Genomic DNA, 17,768 nt, shown 5'->3' on the forward strand with positions numbered 1-17,768 from the left:
GCCTATCACATTGGTTCAGAGTGTAGCTATCGCTTCAAGAAATTCTCCCATGCGCTCTTCATGATACTTGCCTATCACATTGGTTCAGAGTGTAGCTATCGCTTCAAGAAATTCTCCCATGCGCTCTTCATGATACTTGCCTATCACATTGGTTCAGAGTGTAGCTATCGCTTCAAGAAATTCTCCCATGCGCTCTTCATGATACTTGCCTATCACATTGGTTCAGAGTGTAGCTCTCGCTTCAAGAAATTCTCCCATGCGCTCTTCATGATACTTGCCTATCACATTGGTTCAGAGTGTAGCTATCGCTTCAAGAAATTCTCCCATGCGCTCTTCATGATACTTGCATATCACATTGGTTCAGAGTTTACCTATCGCTTCAAGAAATTCTCCCATGCGCTCTTCATGATACTTGCCTATCACATTGGTTCAGAGTGTAGCTATCGCTTCAAGAAATTCTCCCATGCGCTCTTCATGATACTTGCCTATCACATTGGTTCAGAATGTAGCTATCGCTTCAAGAAATTCTCCCATGCGCTCTTCATGATACTTGCCTATCACATTGGTTCAGAGTGTAGCTATCGCTTCAAGAAATTCTCCCATGCGCTCTTCATGATACTTGCCTATCACATTGGTTTCGCGGAAGAGTGGGTAACAGTAACATTTACCACATTTTCTTATAAGTTAGAAAACGCTCTTAAAGAATGGTAAGCAATTTACGATGGTCGTTCAAGCATACACTTTTGCAACGGCCACTTTGACAGCAGTAAAAGTTGCAGCCAGAGAGGTTATAAAACACTTACCACAAACCATTTCGTAAGTTGAAAGATTAAGATAATTTAACATGTCACACAGCCGCTTTTCCCACATCAATCCACATAAGCTTCATAAGTTTATGACTGCAGACACAGTCGTTCTAGCGTCAAAGTTTTTCCACAATGCGGCAACTAGGCGATAAACGATGTTTTGGCTTAAGTGCACCGTTTTTCGCATGGTTAGCGCCTATGAAGAATTTCTCATTGTTAACCAAAGGATACTGAAGTAACTTTAACAGGTTATACATCATTCGTACGCAGTCGTCGCAGTGGCTTAGTGGCTATGGGCTCGGCTGTTGACCCAAAAGACGCGGGCTCGATCCCGGCCGTGGCTGCCGAATTTCGATGGTGGGGAAATCCTAGAAGCCCGTGTGCTGTGCGATGTCAGTGCACGTTGAAGAACCCCAGGTGGTCGAAATTTCCGGAGTCCTTCACTACGGCTTCCCTCATAGTGTGAGTCGCTTTGGGACGTTAAACCCCATAAGCCAGCCTACAATATTTAAACGGTACCGATTGTTTAGACAGCAGTAGGCTTGTGGTAGCTTAACATTTGGGCTTTTCATTTCCATTATGCCTCTGATGCTGACAATGTACTGGGACTGGGGGCTTTCAAGCTGTTTTATGCCACTTTTGTCTCAGTTTCCACCATTTGCTTTAAATGGAAAATAATTCAAATCAAATCAAGCTGACGTTAGAGCGACAGCAACTGATTGTTCATCGCTTTCAATGTGAGCCGACTTCACTCTGTTCTCTTATTTGCACACGCGTAGGGCATCAATCTCGACTGGAACCGACCCGGAGACCGCTGCACCAGTAACTTAGGCGAGAATCAAACGAGCGTATTTCTGGAAAAGTTTGCTTCCTTTATGACGAAATACAAGCTGATGTTCACGGTGCCGCCGCTGCTCAAACTACTGGGATTTTACCACTTGCGGCTGATGCTTCCGCAATTGCAATACGTGGTCGTGGCGACGCACAAGCTCCGCCGGCCGGAAGTGGTGGCATGCACCGGCGAACGGCTCCTGGCAGCGGCAGCCTTCCGCCACATCAGGGACCAGTTCGTGGAGCCTGGAGGCGACGACGAGACGCTCCGCAAGTTTGCCTACAGCATTTCGGTGCGTCATACAGCACATGCACAAGATTTAGAGATCAAAAGATGTGTTTCTGCAGAGTAGTCTAAAGATTTAGAAATCAAGGGATGTTTCTGCAAAGTAGTCTCAAGATTTAGAGATCAAGAGATGGGTTTCTGCAGAATAGTATCAAGATTTAGGCATGAAGATGTGTTTCTGCAGAGTAGTCTCAAGATTTAGGCATAAAGAAATGTGTTTCTGCAGAGCAGTCTCAAGATTTAGGTATCATGAGATGTGTTTCTGCAAAACAGTCTCAACATTTAGGCGTCAAGAGATGTGTTTCTGCAGAGTAGTCTCAAGATTTAGAGAGCAAGAGATGTGTTTCTGCAGAGTAGTCTCAAGATTTAGAGAGCAAGAGATGTGTTTCACCAGAATAGACTCAAGATTTAGACATCAAGAGATGTGTTTCTGCAGAGTAGTCTCAAGATTTAGAGAGCAAGAGATGTGTTTCTGCAGAGTAGTCTCAAGATTTAGAGAGCAAGAGATGTGTTTCTGCAGAGTAGTCTCAAGATTTAGAGAGCAAGAGATGTGTTTCTGCAGAGTAGTCTCAAGATTTAGAGAGCAAGAGATGTGTTTCTGCAGAGTAGTCTCAAGATTTAGAGAGCAAGAGATGTGTTTCACCAGAATAGACTCAAGATTTAGACATCAAGAGATGTGTTTCTGCAGAGTAGTCTCGAGATTTAGACATCAAGAGATGTGTTTCTCCAGAATAGTCTTAAGATTTAGACATCAGGGGATGAGTTTCTGCAGAATAGTCTCAAGGTTTAGAGATCAAGAGGTGTTCTGCAGAATAGTCTCAAGATTTAGATATCAATAGATGTGTTTCTGCAGAGTAGTCTCAGGCTAATTCTGTCACCGCTGTCACCGTAGTGGTGTCTAGTGGTCTGAGCACCCGCCTAACATGCGAAAGGTGCGGAGTTCGATCCCCAGTGCCGCCGGGTACCCGCCGGTCATACAATGGGTACAAGCTTTCCCCTGGCCTGGTGCTCGGCTTATATAGGGCGAAATGCTTGGAAAATGGGTCCTGGACCCCACCTTGAGCAGAAGGGAAATTGTGCCTTGGCGTTCTTTGGCCGCAGATGCCCCTGCGCCATAAAAATCCGTCATCATCATCATCATCAGCCTCCGGAACTTCGTGAAGGTGAAATGAGCTGTATTCGTCGCCTTTCGAAAAGTTAGGACTTTCATGGAAACTACTTAAGCTCTTTACACTGTGAAGCTTTGACATCCTTCCAGGTTTAAAAAATTATGTCCTAAAGCAGGGGTTCTCAAACTTTTTTGCTTGGAAGAACCCCAAAAGCCTTCAATAAGTTCCAAGGAAACCCCCCCCCCCCCCCCGCTTTCACTTACCAGCAATGTTGTCGAGTGCATTTTTGCAAAGAGAGAGTTGCAAAAGTTAAATGTTTATTGCACAGATTAATACAAATACTAATGCAATGGGTGGTACTGCTTCCCTTTTGAGAGCAAGTCAAAGCGTGGCTCAGTAGCAGTCAGAGCCAGTCTCATATCAGCTGCCGGGTCAGGGCCGGTGAGGGTCCTCGCGGAACACAAGAAGACAGCCCGCGGAACCCCTGTGTTTCGCGGAACCCAGTTTGAGAACCCCTGCCCTAAAGCGTTCTAGGGCTAACACACTTCGTTATGTTCATAAACACCCTTATATTGTCTCATAAACCATTTTCAGGGTGTTCGTTAGCACCCAACACCATAAGGTTTTAAAGATGTAATGGCCTTGTCCCAGCGATACCGTCGTTTGAGGGCGTTTGCGAGCGCCCTAATACAATAAGGGTGCTCACGAACACCAATAAGATGTTCACGAAGCCCATCAATAGCTGTTAGCATCCCTGGAAAAGCGTTGCACCAGGAAGAGTGTAAACATTTTTTAGACGTACACTACTTGATACAACTAAACACCTTGCCTCTTCACTTTTCGCAAAGGCTGTACCAACAGCTGTAAAAATCCAATCCGCAACCGCAGCGGTAGCTTAAGCGAAGAGAGCCTCTGGCTCGCATGTGGGAGGCTTGGGGATCAATCCCCATAGTCACCTTACACTCACTGTCTTTTCTTTTTCGATGAGTACAATTGCTCCCTATCCCCGGTGCTCGACATCTCAAGTGGTGAACCGCTCGCAGAATGGGCCTTCATCACTGTGGTGTGGTCCCGTCGCAGTGGTCTGGAAACTGAAAGGCCTTACCTCTGCCTCTATCCCTGCCTATGGGTCACTAACTTTCACTGTGTACGAGGCGAAAGTATTCATCATCAGCATCATCATCAGTCTGACTACACCCACTGCAGGGCAAAGGCCTCTCCCATGTCTCTCCAATTAACCCTGTCCTTTGCCAGTTGCGACCACAGTATCCCCGCAAACTTTTTAATCTCAACCGCCCACTTAACTTTCTGCCGCCCCCTGCTACGTTTATCTTCTCTTGGAATCCATTCCGTTACCCTTAAGGACCATCGGTTATCTGGTCTTCGCATTAGATGCCCTGCCCATTTCTTCCTCTTGATTTCAACTAGGATGTCATTAACCCGCTTTTGTCCCGCGCGGATGATGATGATGCCCTTTTCAGTAACCACGGTACATGCAATCTGTAAATAGACCTATTACCTGTCTCGCAGGACGCTCCAGCAACAGTGCTGTTCTCAGAGCATCGTTCAGAGCATTTATTCGTAACTTTGTGATTCAAGGACTGTGGAGGGAAAATATAATTTAAACGGGTAGAAATGACCAATTGAAGGTTTTTTTTTTTTTTTTTGGGGGGGGGGCAGTTTATTAGATAAACTACTTGTCCAAAAACCGTTTCAGTGAAATGTTAACCTCGAGAAATGCTGAGTCGTTTTTGCACCAGGGAATAGTTATTTAGAAGGCCGCTCTAAAAAAAAAGAAGAAGAAAATGAAAATTATCCATGTTACAGGTTTATTTTTAAAAGTAAATGCATTCCTCTTTCAAATAAAAGCTTCAACTTGTGTTTCTATCACAAACGGAAGGGCATCCGTGCTCGTCAAGCGTGGGAGGCCAGCCTTATTTATTTATTTATTAGTACCTCACAGGCTCCGAAGAGCATTGTGTGAGGGGGGCAAATCGAAAAAAAGGTATATACAGATGGAAAAAACCGTAATATCGGTACAAGAACGCGGTACAAGTCAAAGTACAAGAAAGGAACACGAAATTTATACAAAACGGAGAAAATAACATCAGACACGAAAACAGAGGGGAAAAAAAAGCGAAACACGAACAGGAGAAAAAAAAAGCAACCAGGGGTAACAGAAGTGGTAAATGGGAAAACAACGTTAAGAACAAATGAAACTGTTGTACATTTCGAACATCACTATGACAATAAATGTATACATAGATGTTTTTTAAACTCACCAGGATCAATGAAAGAGATTATGTTGTCAGGAAGATCATTCCAGAGTTTTATTGCTCTAGGTAATGCAGAGGAATTAAACGACAGGGTCTTCCCATATATCCGGTTGAAGCTGAGTTGATTGTGTAAGCGTTGTGTAAGGAGGTTGCGGTGTGCATCTGCCGTTGCCTCCGGAGAAAAACAGTAATGCTCACGTACAAAGGAAAAAAGTGCACTAGAGTGTGAAAAATACCCCACACTATTTTTAATTCAAGTTTTATTTGCATCTATACATGTACAGATGAGAGGAGTGCAGACAAAAAGCCAAACAAATTTGTCTTGACGGGGTCTGTATCCTCTAAGAAATGGCACTATGCACAATAAAGAGAACACAAAGATACAATAATGGATAAACGATACAATAATGGAGAAATACATACGGGTAAAAAAATCAACGATAGCATGCTGCAAGGAATTAAATTACAGAAAGCATGTAGTATAAAATGATATAAAGAGAAGACCTTTGAAATTCACAAGTTACTAACGTTCATAATAAGTTACTAACAAGCAAAAAAAAATGGTTAGGCATTAATGGCGCCAGTGTATAGCACAGCAAAGCAAACAAAACAAAAAAGAAATCCAAAATGAGCCCATCAAAAGGAGAGATAGGTTCCTTTGAATTTCTAATGAGTTTAACTCATAAACTTTCAAATCCTATGATTTACACCGCGGGTGGCCTGAATCAATGAAGTGTGACGCTGAAATAGGCTTTCAAATAGTGCAACTTTATTAGCCGTCCAGCCCATTCCTCGAGGAAGATCCTGCACCCAAAAAAGTAGGCAACGCATTGTAAGGCGGTAAACTTTCTGGTAAAACTTAGAAGGAGCTGCAAAGAGGACGCCGCGGGAATTAGTGTGTCCAATGTTAGACGGACACTGTTGGTAGGAACTAGAATGCATGGTTTAAGTAGGCAGTATTTTTATATTAAAGGTGCACTGAAGAGGAATCTGAACTCTTATTTTTGCCGCTGGAACTCCATCTACACGTTCCGAACCTTGTTAGAAACTGCGAATTATTGCCCTGTGCGGCCGATTTCCCTAATTTAAATCCAATTAACATCGGGCTCCCGCCTTTTTTTTTTTGAATTCCCCGCAAACGGTGGGAGGAGTCGACCAAGCTTTCACCCAGTCCCGTGGCGGCTTGCCGCTTTGCCATCGGCGCAGTGATACGTAGTGATCGGCGAAAGCAATGAGGCCACGTGTATTTTTATTTCCGTGGGCCCAATTTGCACCTATGCAGTCTCTGACTAGATCTATTTATTCACGGAAACCTAAAGAAACAAAATAAAAGCGAAAGCGAAGTCGCCACGAGATTGAATGAAAGGCACTCCATGCGTTGGTCGACTCCTCCCAGCGAATGCGGGGATTTCCAAAAAAAAAGGTGGGAGCCGGACGTTAATCCGATTTAATTAGGGAAACCGGCCGCACAGGGCAATAATTCGATGTTTCTAAGAATACTGGGAACCTGTAGACTGAGTTCCCGCAGCAAGAAGACGAGTTCAGATTCCTCTTCAGTGCACCTTCAACTCAATAGCGTTTGGGAGTTCGTGTCGGAGAAAATCCGGCGGTGTCGCCGACGTCGTTGACCGCAAGGGAAAACTTCCCAAAAAATGTTCAGAGAAGCAATCTAGGAGGTAGGTGGGCCAGCTAGGTCACGTGACCTTGTGACGTCATCACAACCTGGCCACCGGATTGTGAGCAAACTGCGCAACATGACAAGTGGCATTTAATTTAATGATTGTTCGAGAGAGGTTGCTGGGAAGGGCAACCGCACAAGCCCTGCCGGTGGCAGCTCCTGCCGTCGCAGGGCAGAGGCGCATAGCTTAACCGCTGCGCCACTGCGTCAGGAGAGGCGTGAGGACTCCCAGGGATTTAGAATGTTAAGTAGAGAATGCCCACTTCTGCATATATGGGCAATGGGCATTAGCGATCGCACAATACCCTTTAGGAGGAGCTTAGGCGTCCCTTCCAATTTTCGCTACCATGTTGAGGGTGATCAACAGCGAATATTTCAGTACATATCAAAGTTATAATGTTTTGCAAAAAACAGCGCGAACAAACGGGGACGAAAGGAAGAATACACAGGAACAATAAACCGCTGCTGAACTATAAGTCGCATCATTCTAAGGTAGTGAAATATGGAAATGTTGTTTCATCCTTGTCATCTGCGTTGTCAAAATCTTGTCACCATACTATGCAACAAAGCTTCGATAATCAGGCTAAGAGACTTAGGGAAGCAGGTTATCCGGCTGAGCTTATCACTTTGGGTTGCAATAAAATAATTAAAAAGCTTAACACGCCGGCTATGCTGCCGTCTTCACAGACAGAACAGAAAGGAAAAAAGTTCGCAGTCCTTCCATATGTACGTACATCGCCTTTCTCATGGTCTTAAAAATGTGGCCCATGGGTATGAAGTTGATGTGGTTTTTGTGACGTTGAGGTGGCCATTAATAAGCTCAATAAAATTTGTTCAGCGGTAGAAAATAAGTCCCGCAATCCCAAGAAATCTGTAGCGTGTTGTGGTGTTAAACACGCTAAAAGATTTGTGCCGTGCTCCAAAAGGGTAGTTTATAAAATCCCCCTGTCCTGTGGTCAGATATACATAGGGCAAACGGGACGTTGTATTGACACACGACTCGGAGAACATCTCAATTCATTAGAATCTAATCGCTCCACTGATCTAGTTGATCATTGCCGAGAGAGTCAATCCTGTTTTCCGTCCTTGCATTGTACTGACATTTTGTGCAAACACCCCGACCAATTACCAGGGAAATCATCGAGGCGTATAATATGGCAAAGAAAGCAAGACAGTGTGTCAGCGAACCATCCCTGCTCCTGCGTGACTGTGAGGCTGCATATCTGGATATCACTTAGTAGCACGTGCGTTATGGTTTTGGTGTTTATTGTTTTCTGTTTCCTTTTATAAGCGTGTTTCCTGTGATTAAGCTTTAGTTGAGAGTCAGCGCTTGTTCCTGTGTATTCTTCCTTTCGTCCCTGTTTGTTTCCGCTGTTTTTTGCATAATGTATCACCACCTCGCCCGCTTAGCTATCCTGTTGAATTTATAATGTTTGGCGTTTTGACCACTCCTCAGTCGAAAAAAACACCTAAGGTGGGCTTTTGCATGCTGGCGCGAGTCCGCTATGTGAACCTTGTTTTCCTTTCCAGGTGGGCGCCGACATCTACCATCTGGCGCACGAGACGGAAGTGCAATACCTAGCGCCCACTGTGCGCATCTCCTCTGTCTTCAACGGGAGAGAAATCATGTGGGGCAAGACAAGCTACAAGGACGTGTGCAAGCTGTCGGCCGAGGATCAGGATGCCGATGAAGAGTGCCGGGTGGTGAAGGGCAAGAGCACTCTCAGCCAAAATGACGGCGTTCTTCAGGAGGTGGGTGATACTGACAGTGCATGCGTTTAACCCTGGCTGCTATAAAAGACCGCACCACGCCACCGTCCGTGTCTGCAGGCCAGCTGCGTAATTCACTCGCTCGGCTGAATTTCGATGGAGGCGAAATTATAGAGGCCCGTGTACTGTGCGTTGTCAGTGCACGTTGAAGAACTCCAGGTGGTCGAAATTTCTGCAGCCCTTCCCTACGGCGTCCCTCATAGCCTGAGTTGCTTTGCGACGTTAAACCCCCATAAACCAAACCAAACCAAACCGTTTTCAGTTTTTTATTATGCGCTTGTTAGAATTACGTGCTTAAAAAGTGGTAGAGGCTTAGTGCAGTTAAACCGAGTAGACGTGTCATTCTTCAATTGAAGGAGACACTTACGCTCCGCCTTAAGGGTATGACGTGATAGCTTCAGTCGGTTAATGCGCATATATGCAGTATTGGCCTTTCTCAACTTATTCACAGATCGCCGAGAGTCCCCATACCACTCCTAGCGCAGTGGTTCAGCGTCAAGTGTTGCGTGGTTATTCTGCGATGGGAGCCCAGCGCTACCATGCGACCTATGTTGCTCTTTCCGAGCAACCTCTAGCGGGCGATGATTAATATAATTGCCACTAGCATCTGCAGCCATAATGGGTGAGGGAGCAAACGCGGGTTAATGACATTCTTGTCGAAATCAAGAGGAAGAAATAGGCTTGGGCAGGGCATGTAATCCGAAGCGTAGCAGGGGGTGGCAGAAAGTTAGGTGGGCAGATGAGATTAAGAAGTTTGCGGGGATACGGAGGGGGCTGCAGCTGCAAAAAGACAGGGTTAATTGCAGAGACATGGAAGAGGCCTTTGCCCTGCAGTGGGCGCAGTCAGGCTGATGATGATGAGCCAAGGTGACAGCTTGCTTAAAAATCATATGGGCAGGTTGTGACGACACCACCAGGTTACGCGACTTAGGTGGCGCGACGCTCTCCTCTGATTGGTTACAGCTGGCACGACGCCGCTCCGAACTTACCCGAGATTCCTCCCATCGACTGCAAACCGAGTAGCGCATGACAAAACAATATTACAAGGTTGTTGTTCGACAAGTTTGGTGTTCGTCCCCGCCGCGGTGACTCAGTGGTTATGGTGCTCGGCTGCTGACCCGAAAGACGCGGGTTCGATCCCGGCCGCGGTGGTTGAATTTCTTTGGAGGCGAAATTCTCGAGGCCCGTGTACTGTGCGATGTCAGTCCACGTTAAAGAACCCCAGGTGGTCTAAATTTCCGGAGCCCTTCACTACGGCGTCTCTCATAGCCTTGGTCGCTTTGGGACGTTAAACCCCATAAAACCAAAACCAAACCAAACCGGTTGTTGTTCGGGGTTGGTACGCCTATAGTAATGATTTAGCACCAATACCTGGAGCCACGCAAGGGAAATGGTAATGGTGGCGGCCGAGACGCGATAGTGCTAGCGCTACATCACGGTCTTCTGGGTCAGCTATGCACCATGTGACTATACTAGGTCGCATTACTCTTCGCCCTATCGAAAAAAAGGGCATTGCCGTGATGCGGAGAGCCTCGAAGCCAAGCCGACATTCAAAAGCGAAACAAACAAGACACATAGAAAAATGAGCGATCAGTCATAACTGAAGTTCGCGACGACTAGAACTCGCTTGCCGCTACCACGTATGCATGTCTTGAGACGCACAACAGGTGCGATGTCAGAACAGGAATGCCGCCGTCTAGGCTGCGCTGCTCGCTCTGGAAGGACTTCACATTTAACATCACTGACACGCCATGGCACTTTGTAAGGCCAAAGTAGCGCCAGAGCAGGCTCTCGAAAAAGTCTAGACGTGGTACTGGTGTCCCTAAACACGGTGTCCTAGACTTGGTCACCGTTTTTGTAGTCTCAATTTGTCCACGGCAAAGCTTGTGGCGGTGCGCATCAGTGCCATGCTGCTTCCAGAAGAGCACGTGGGCCAGCTGACGGTGTTGGGCAACTTGCTGGACCTAGAGCGTCGGCTAATCATTATCTGGCCATGGGAGCAGGGCACCAAGCATTATCTGGGTTTCTTCATCATGAACCTGACTGCGTCTACTGGAGGCCAAAAGCCTATCCGATATATCTCCAATTAACCCTATGCTGTGGCAGCCACGGCTGAGTTATTCCACCAAACATCGTAAACTCATCCATCCACCTAACTTTCTGCTGCTCTCTGCTACGCTTGCCTTCTCTGAGAATGCAGTCCGCTATCCTTATTGAGCATTGGTTATCTTGCCTTCGCACTGAATACCCTGCCCAGTCCCGCTTCTTCTTGATTTCGGCTGGAATGGAAATAACCCGCTTTTGTTTCCTCACCCACTCTGTTCTCTTCCTGTCACTTAGCGTTACGCCAGTAATTTTCCTCTCCATACATCGCTGCGTTGTCTTCAGTTTTAAGCTGAACGCCCTTCGCAAGCATCCACGTTTCTGCCCCATAGGTGCCTATCGGTAGAATAGAGCTGTTATAAAATTTCTCTTCAGAGATGTGAGTAAATTGCTATTCGTGATAAGGCAGTACCTGCAAAATGCGCGCCACCTCACTTTTATTATTCTAAATTATTTCCCTGTCATCATCCGAATATCTGGCCGCACCTGCCCCAGGTAAGGCTGAGATCTGGGCGAGTTGGTATGCATTCATACTGGTGAACAGCCTGGCCTTTTTTGCGCTGTTCACCAGTATGACTGCCCCAAGTAGACACATTCATTTACCGTTTCCTGCGCCTCGCCGTTATTGTAAACTGGTCTTTCCTTCCCAGACTGTTGAACGTTACATTATGTAGCCAAATTATAACGCCCGCTGTTATAACGAACGCTCGCTTATTGGGAACGAGATTGGAGCTGCGTCAAAATCTTGTTCTACAATATATTGTTCTGCCCTGTAGGAATATATCAGGGCTGTGGCACTGGGCCCCAGATACAGCAAGTAATCGGGGTCGCACTACTCACTACTACTAGGGTAGCATTAGAGCAAAGTAAGATAGAGTAAGAAAAGTCACACGCGAGATAATGGAGGCCTTTCATATTCACCAGAAAATTACTTTGTGCATCAGCAGCCCTTAAATTGCTTTATCTGAGAGGAAATTGAGGTTACTAAACTCCCACGGGCCTTCCAGATAACTTCTGTGTTCTTCATAAGTGTTTTAATATTTGTATATATACGCCTTTCGTTCTTCAATAAAAACTAGTTGATAGTCAGCGCTTGTTTGTGTCACCCTTTCGTCTTTCCCGTTTTTGTTGCGCTGTGAACAAAATCATGAATACTTACCAACTCACCCGAATTTCCGCCTTGCTGAAGATATTCAGTAATTACGCCATGACTGCGCTCGCAGCGTGTGGTCGGGCATCTTTACGTGTGTTATGGATGGAGAGAGACACTTTTCGCTCAATGTTTCTGCAGGCTGTCTTTGATGGACTGCTCTGTGGTTGCAGGCGGCAGCTCTGGCTGGACCTCAAGAGCTGAAGCATCGCATGCAGAGGTCGTACGATGACGGCATGGGCGAGGCACCCGTGGCGGTGTTCGACGTCTTCCTGGACGATGATCCCCGCAAGGTGTGCACGGATACAGACATGGAGGCGCCACTGCTCCAGACCATCGCAGAGACGGGACCTGATTGATAACTGCGCTCCCTCTAGTGCAGCCCTCCTCGGTGATGCGAACCGGGAGTGACGTGTCCCAGTGGGAAATGTTTGTTAAGTTGTTAAGTTGTTAGGTTAACATTGGGGTACTGTGTGCTATGACCAAGGACGCAGCGTTTCTGAGTATTGTCCGGGATCATTGGTAGGCTTAGCTGCCCGGGGCTGCAAGCTATGGAGACCAACTCTGCAGTAGCTTCTCGCTCTAAATTGTAACGCGAGATCCACACTTATGCACCTAGAATTCGAGAATACATATACGACAATATTGAGGACAGATTAACGCGAATTTAGTGTAACTTCACGCATATTAACTTGACACTTCGTACACTTGACACCTAAGGCATAGTACTTAATATAACAAATGTATGGGCCCTCTCCTGCTTAGGCCGATTCGGTCTGCACTATTCTGTAAATAAATAAATAAATAGACACCTCGCACACAAGACCCATTTTCTACCGCTTCCGTCGTTTGATGGCAACAGCCAGTGCTTTCGCAACAATGGGCTTCGCTGGGAAAATGAGCACTGGGACACTCATTATCAGTTAAAATAAATTGGTTTTTGAGGAAAGGAAATGGCGCAGTATCTGTCTCACACACGTCGGTGGACACATCAACCACGCCGTAAAGGAAGGGATAAACGAGAGACTGAAGGAGGTGCCATAGTGGAGTGCTCTAAGAAGGAACGAAGGGAAAACATTATTTTCACTTATGGTTTTTCCTGCGGTTTGGGGGCATCTTCAGAGACGTCTTGGTTCTATCCCCAGGAGCCTTCTCTGTCGAAGTCGTGCACCTGTAATCAATGGTCAGTTGCCCTCAGTCCAGGGCTCCTCTGGCCACTGCCGCCCGTTGAGCTCGCTGTACCAGACCTTGATGGTGTTCACAGCGGTCGCTGGACAGCAGAGTCTCCCATTGCTCCGCACTCGGGTTTTGTATTTTGGGGACGATGTCTATGTTTTGGCAGGCCCATGTGATGTGATATAGAGTAGGTTTTTCGTCGCACCGAATAATTTCGACCACCTGGGGGTCTTAACGTGCACTGACATCGCACAGCACACGGGTGCCTGTTGCGCTTTGCCTACATCGAAACGCGGCCGCCGCGGTCGGGTTCGAAACCGGGTACTCCTGCTCGGTAGAGAGCGCCTTAACCACTGAGCCACCGCGGCGGGTCAAGTTCCTTTTTTCCAATAAAACTTTTACAACCTGGCCGCAGCAACCAGCAGCCTGTGTGGGCGGTGGAGAGCGCAACGAAGACCCATCACCGGTGAGTAGATTTCTTCCACTGCCGTCAAGAAATGATTTTCATAATACCACTGATTTTCACAGCGTTGAGTATCGTAATTTTGCTATGAATGGAATTGGTTTCGATTGGAGCAGACAGATAATGGGTAAAGTCTCTCCTGTCCGAAGGAAGTGAGGTGTATATATACTCGTTTTTTTTTTATGCGAAGCATATTGCTAGAGCTACCACTCACGCCGTCGCCGTGGGACCCCTAGCCGTGAAACCACGTGACACCGTGACGTCACACCACGTGACATCGGATGAGAGAGCCGGCCTCCACCTCGCGCCGTCGCCGTGGGACCCCTAGCCGTCACACCACGTGACACCGTGACGTCACACCACGTGACATCGGATGAGAGAGCCGGCCTCCACCTCGCGCCGTCGCCGTGGGACCCCTAGCCGTCACGCCACGTGACACCGTGACGTCACACCACGTGACATCGGATGAGAGAGCCGGCCTCCACCTCGCGCCGTCGCCGTGGGATGCTTCGCATTCCCAAGGCTTAGCCAAGCTGAGCCTCAGCAATTTTTACCTTAATCACGAAAACTATTACACTGAGATAGTGTGGTCAAGAGACTGTTGGCCAAGAAGTAAAATTATATGCAGTTAGCGACATAACTTTTTGTTAACTGAGGTTTAACATTCTGCTGTCTGGAAGGCAATGATGATTTCGTTAACATTCCAATAAAAGCTATCGCAAACTAGTGTGAGATATAAATAAGAAAATAAATAAGGAAACAAATGAATTTTTTAAATGTGGTGTCTTTACATCATTATTACATGAGAGAGGGCGGGAAGAGTGAAACCGATTACCGCTCGGCTATGCTACTACCTTTCACGGTGATACTGTGGTGCGATTCTCACGGCTATTCCCAGCCTTAAAAACATTTCGGCTTGGTCCTTACCATTGGTTGGGCACAATTTCCTCCACACCTCAGCATAGTCTCCTGATTGTGCATAATTGGTAGCAGGTGATATTTTAGTGCGAAAGCAGTGCATCTTGTGTGAAGCCTTGGAGTGACTCGGGTAAGCTCGGGTTGGGAGGAGCGTCGCGCAAGCTGCGCCCAATGGGAGCAACCTCGGGTAAGTTCCGAGGAGCGTCGCGGCTGCTGTAACCAAAGGAAGGCTGACCTTCGCCAATCCTACCATAGCAACCACCCATGCAGAAATAAAATAAAAAATTCAGGGTGGCACTTTGTTGACCTAAAGTGCGGTGAGGCGAAAGCCTTAAGCGCGGTGTTGCTGCTTGTGTCTCTGATGTGTGGTTAAGATGTTAAGCTTCGCCTCTAGGAGGGGGTTGAAGCCGTCGGGCTACGGCCGCTGATCTGCTTTTCAGCCAGCGTCCGCTTCGGCGGACGCAGTTGTTGCGACGCGCGTCTTCACTCTCCCTGTATTTCTCCTCCTTCTTATCTTTCAACTCTCTTCTTTGTGCACATGGCAGCGGTAGTGGCTCGGCTTGAGCCAGTCGGCAGGCAGGCCCCGTGCACTTTCCTTTTCGTCCTTCTCTCAGTCGCAACCAACCAACCAACCAACCCGCCTCTAAGAGCGGAACGCGACAGCGTCTTGCAACGCTGCCAGGGAGTCGAACGCCATCGCCCGTTCGGTTCTACGCCTTGCTCGTCGGTAAATTGGTTTTTGAGGAAAGGAAACGTATCTGTCTCTCATATCTCGGTGGACACCTGAACCTCGCCGTAACGGGAAGGGAGGAAGATGGGAGTGAACGAAGACACCGTATTCACTAGACGCGCCTTTGTTCATTCCAAACCATCGAGCTGGCTGGCATCGAGCGTCGCAGCATATCAAGTCGCTACCCTTAACGTTAGGGGTATGCGTAATCGTAGGAGGCAACAGCAGGTACGGCATCTCTTAAAGAAATGGAATGTGTGTGTGGCCGCTATCCAGGAAACAAAGTTGTCCTCTGATGAAGAGACAGCAGCTGCTCTCGAGCCTTTTTTGTCGGAATACAACATTATTGTTAGCCACGCGAGAGGCTTATCAGGAGGTTGTATGCTATTCCTGGCGAACACGCTAGAGATGACAGCCTTGTCTTATTGCATAGATGACGAGGGGCGACTTATATGCTGTGATCTCACAATTTCAGGTGTACAGTGGCGGATTATTTCTCTTTACGCCCCCACAAAGCAGCGCGAGAGAAGGCTCTTCTTTCTGTCATTAGTTGAACATTTGTGCACGGACCGCAAAATTATATTGTTGGGAGATTTTAATTGCGTTTGTAGGGATAAGGACCGATCAGTGGTATGTAAGAGATACGACCCTAGGGCTGCATTACTTACCGACTTGGTTTCTGAATATAGTCTTGTGGATGTGGGACAGGAAAAAGGCGACTGTATACATTTCACTCATTTTCAGTTTTCCTCTAATGCTCGCCTTGACAGAATTTACGTTTCTGTAGACGCGTTAGCAAGTGTGTTTGGCTACTGGGTGCGCCCCATCTTCTTCAGTGACCACTGTATGGTGTCTCTTCAGATAGGGAGGTACACTCGGCATGTACTTCACCCTCGATGGAAGTTGTGGAAGATGAATAACTGTCTGCTCTCAGACGAAATCTTTCAGCGTGCTGTACCTACTTGTTTGAAGGACGTATGGTCACGCCGTGATCTGTCCGTTTTTCAAAAGTGAGATTTGTTTAAACAGGAGATCAAAAACTTGGCAATTGAGACACCACCTTCGTGAGCTTGGGCGCACCCTAACGGAGCTACATGAGCTAGAGAGGGTAAGCCCGGGTGCCTATCTCGAAGAGATTAATAACGTAAAAGCAGAGCTTCAACAATTTGCAACAGAAAGATATAAGGGGGGCCTTGATACGATCTCGGTCCCGAAGGTTTCTTGATGAGCAACCTTCTCGTCGGGCCCTGAGTGATGAAAGAGAGAATGCTCTTGCGAAGGAAATATTGGAAATTCAGTATGGTGATTGCACATACAGCGATGCGCCTGGTATTCTTGCTGCTTTCTTCGACTATTATCGAAAGCTGTTTGGTAGTTGCGATGATCCAAATCAGGGTTTCGATTACAGTTCCTTACTCGGAAACTTCCCTCGACTAGACAATGAGAAGTGTGCTATAGTGAAGGGACCTATCACTTTGGATGAAATTCAATCAGCCATTTCTGCCCTGCAGAGCCAGAAATCTCCTGGACCAGATGGTATTACTAGCGAATTCTATAAAACTTTTTCGCCTTGCCTAGTGCCTGTTTTGATGGAAGTTTTCCAAGCATCTTATGATGTGGGTGTCCTGCCTCCCACTTTCTATTCTGGGCACACAATATTAATTCCCAAAAGCAAAGATACTAATCGGTTGAAAACTGTTGAAGGATATCGTCCAATTTCCCTCTGCAATGTTGATTAGAAAATTTTTGCCAAGGTTCTTAGCAGTCGTCTGCAGCTCGTCATTATGGACTTGATAGGTTCGCATCAGGTCTGTGGTATTAGAGGCCGTAGTATTCAAACACATATCCATATTGCACGTTCAGTATTAGAGACAATATCAGATGAGACAGGCCAAGTTGCTCTGATTCAAATTGACTTGGCGAAGGCTTTTGATAAAGCTCGGCATGATTTCTTGTTCGCGGTCTTGGAGTATGCAAATATTGGTGACGTCTTGCTCAAAGGTATAAGGCTGTGCTATAAGAACTCCTATACAAGGGTTATTGTTAATCAGGAACTAACGAAACCAATACCACTAGAAGCATCTGTTCGTCAAGGATGTCCACTGTCTCCATTGTTGTTTGCCCTATATCTGGAACCCCTCTGTCTCAGTATAATTAACCGCGCAGCTATCCGCGGTTTCTCTCTGGCTCAATGTGAAGTTAAAGTTTTAGCCTATGCTGATGATGTCGCCCTCTTTTGTTCTGACAAAAAGAGTGTACTTGAGGCTCTAAACTTGACTAAACAGTTCTGTGGTGTATCAGGCGCGGCTCTTAATTTAGAGAAATCCAAAGGCTTTTGGTTGGGTTATTGGGGAACTAGGCCAAGCCAGTTCGGTGGCATATGCTGGGACAGTAGCCCTCTTGAGTACCTAGGCGTTCCGCTGCACCAAGTTCGCAACAGTACAGCCTACTGGGATTCACAAATTGTAACTC

At 46.8% G+C, this 17,768-nt stretch overlaps 1 protein-coding gene across 1 annotated transcript; it reads left to right on the top strand.

The window, feature by feature from the left end:
• Positions 1 to 1,699: 1,699 nt before the first annotated feature.
• Positions 1,700 to 12,368, top strand: LOC149366587 (uncharacterized). The gene is made up of 3 exons (XM_089571460.1): positions 1,700 to 1,930; positions 8,517 to 8,738; positions 12,183 to 12,368. Exons 1-3 carry the CDS (start codon positions 1,700 to 1,702, stop codon positions 12,366 to 12,368), a joined length of 639 nt encoding a protein of 212 aa, XP_089427586.1.
• The last annotated feature ends 5,400 nt before the right edge of the window (positions 12,369 to 17,768 follow it).

This window comes from Amblyomma mixtum, chromosome 1 (assembly GCF_055824585.1).
Source record: "Amblyomma mixtum isolate Tamu chromosome 1, ASM5582458v1, whole genome shotgun sequence".
Classification (NCBI taxonomy): domain Eukaryota; kingdom Metazoa; phylum Arthropoda; class Arachnida; order Ixodida; family Ixodidae; genus Amblyomma; species Amblyomma mixtum.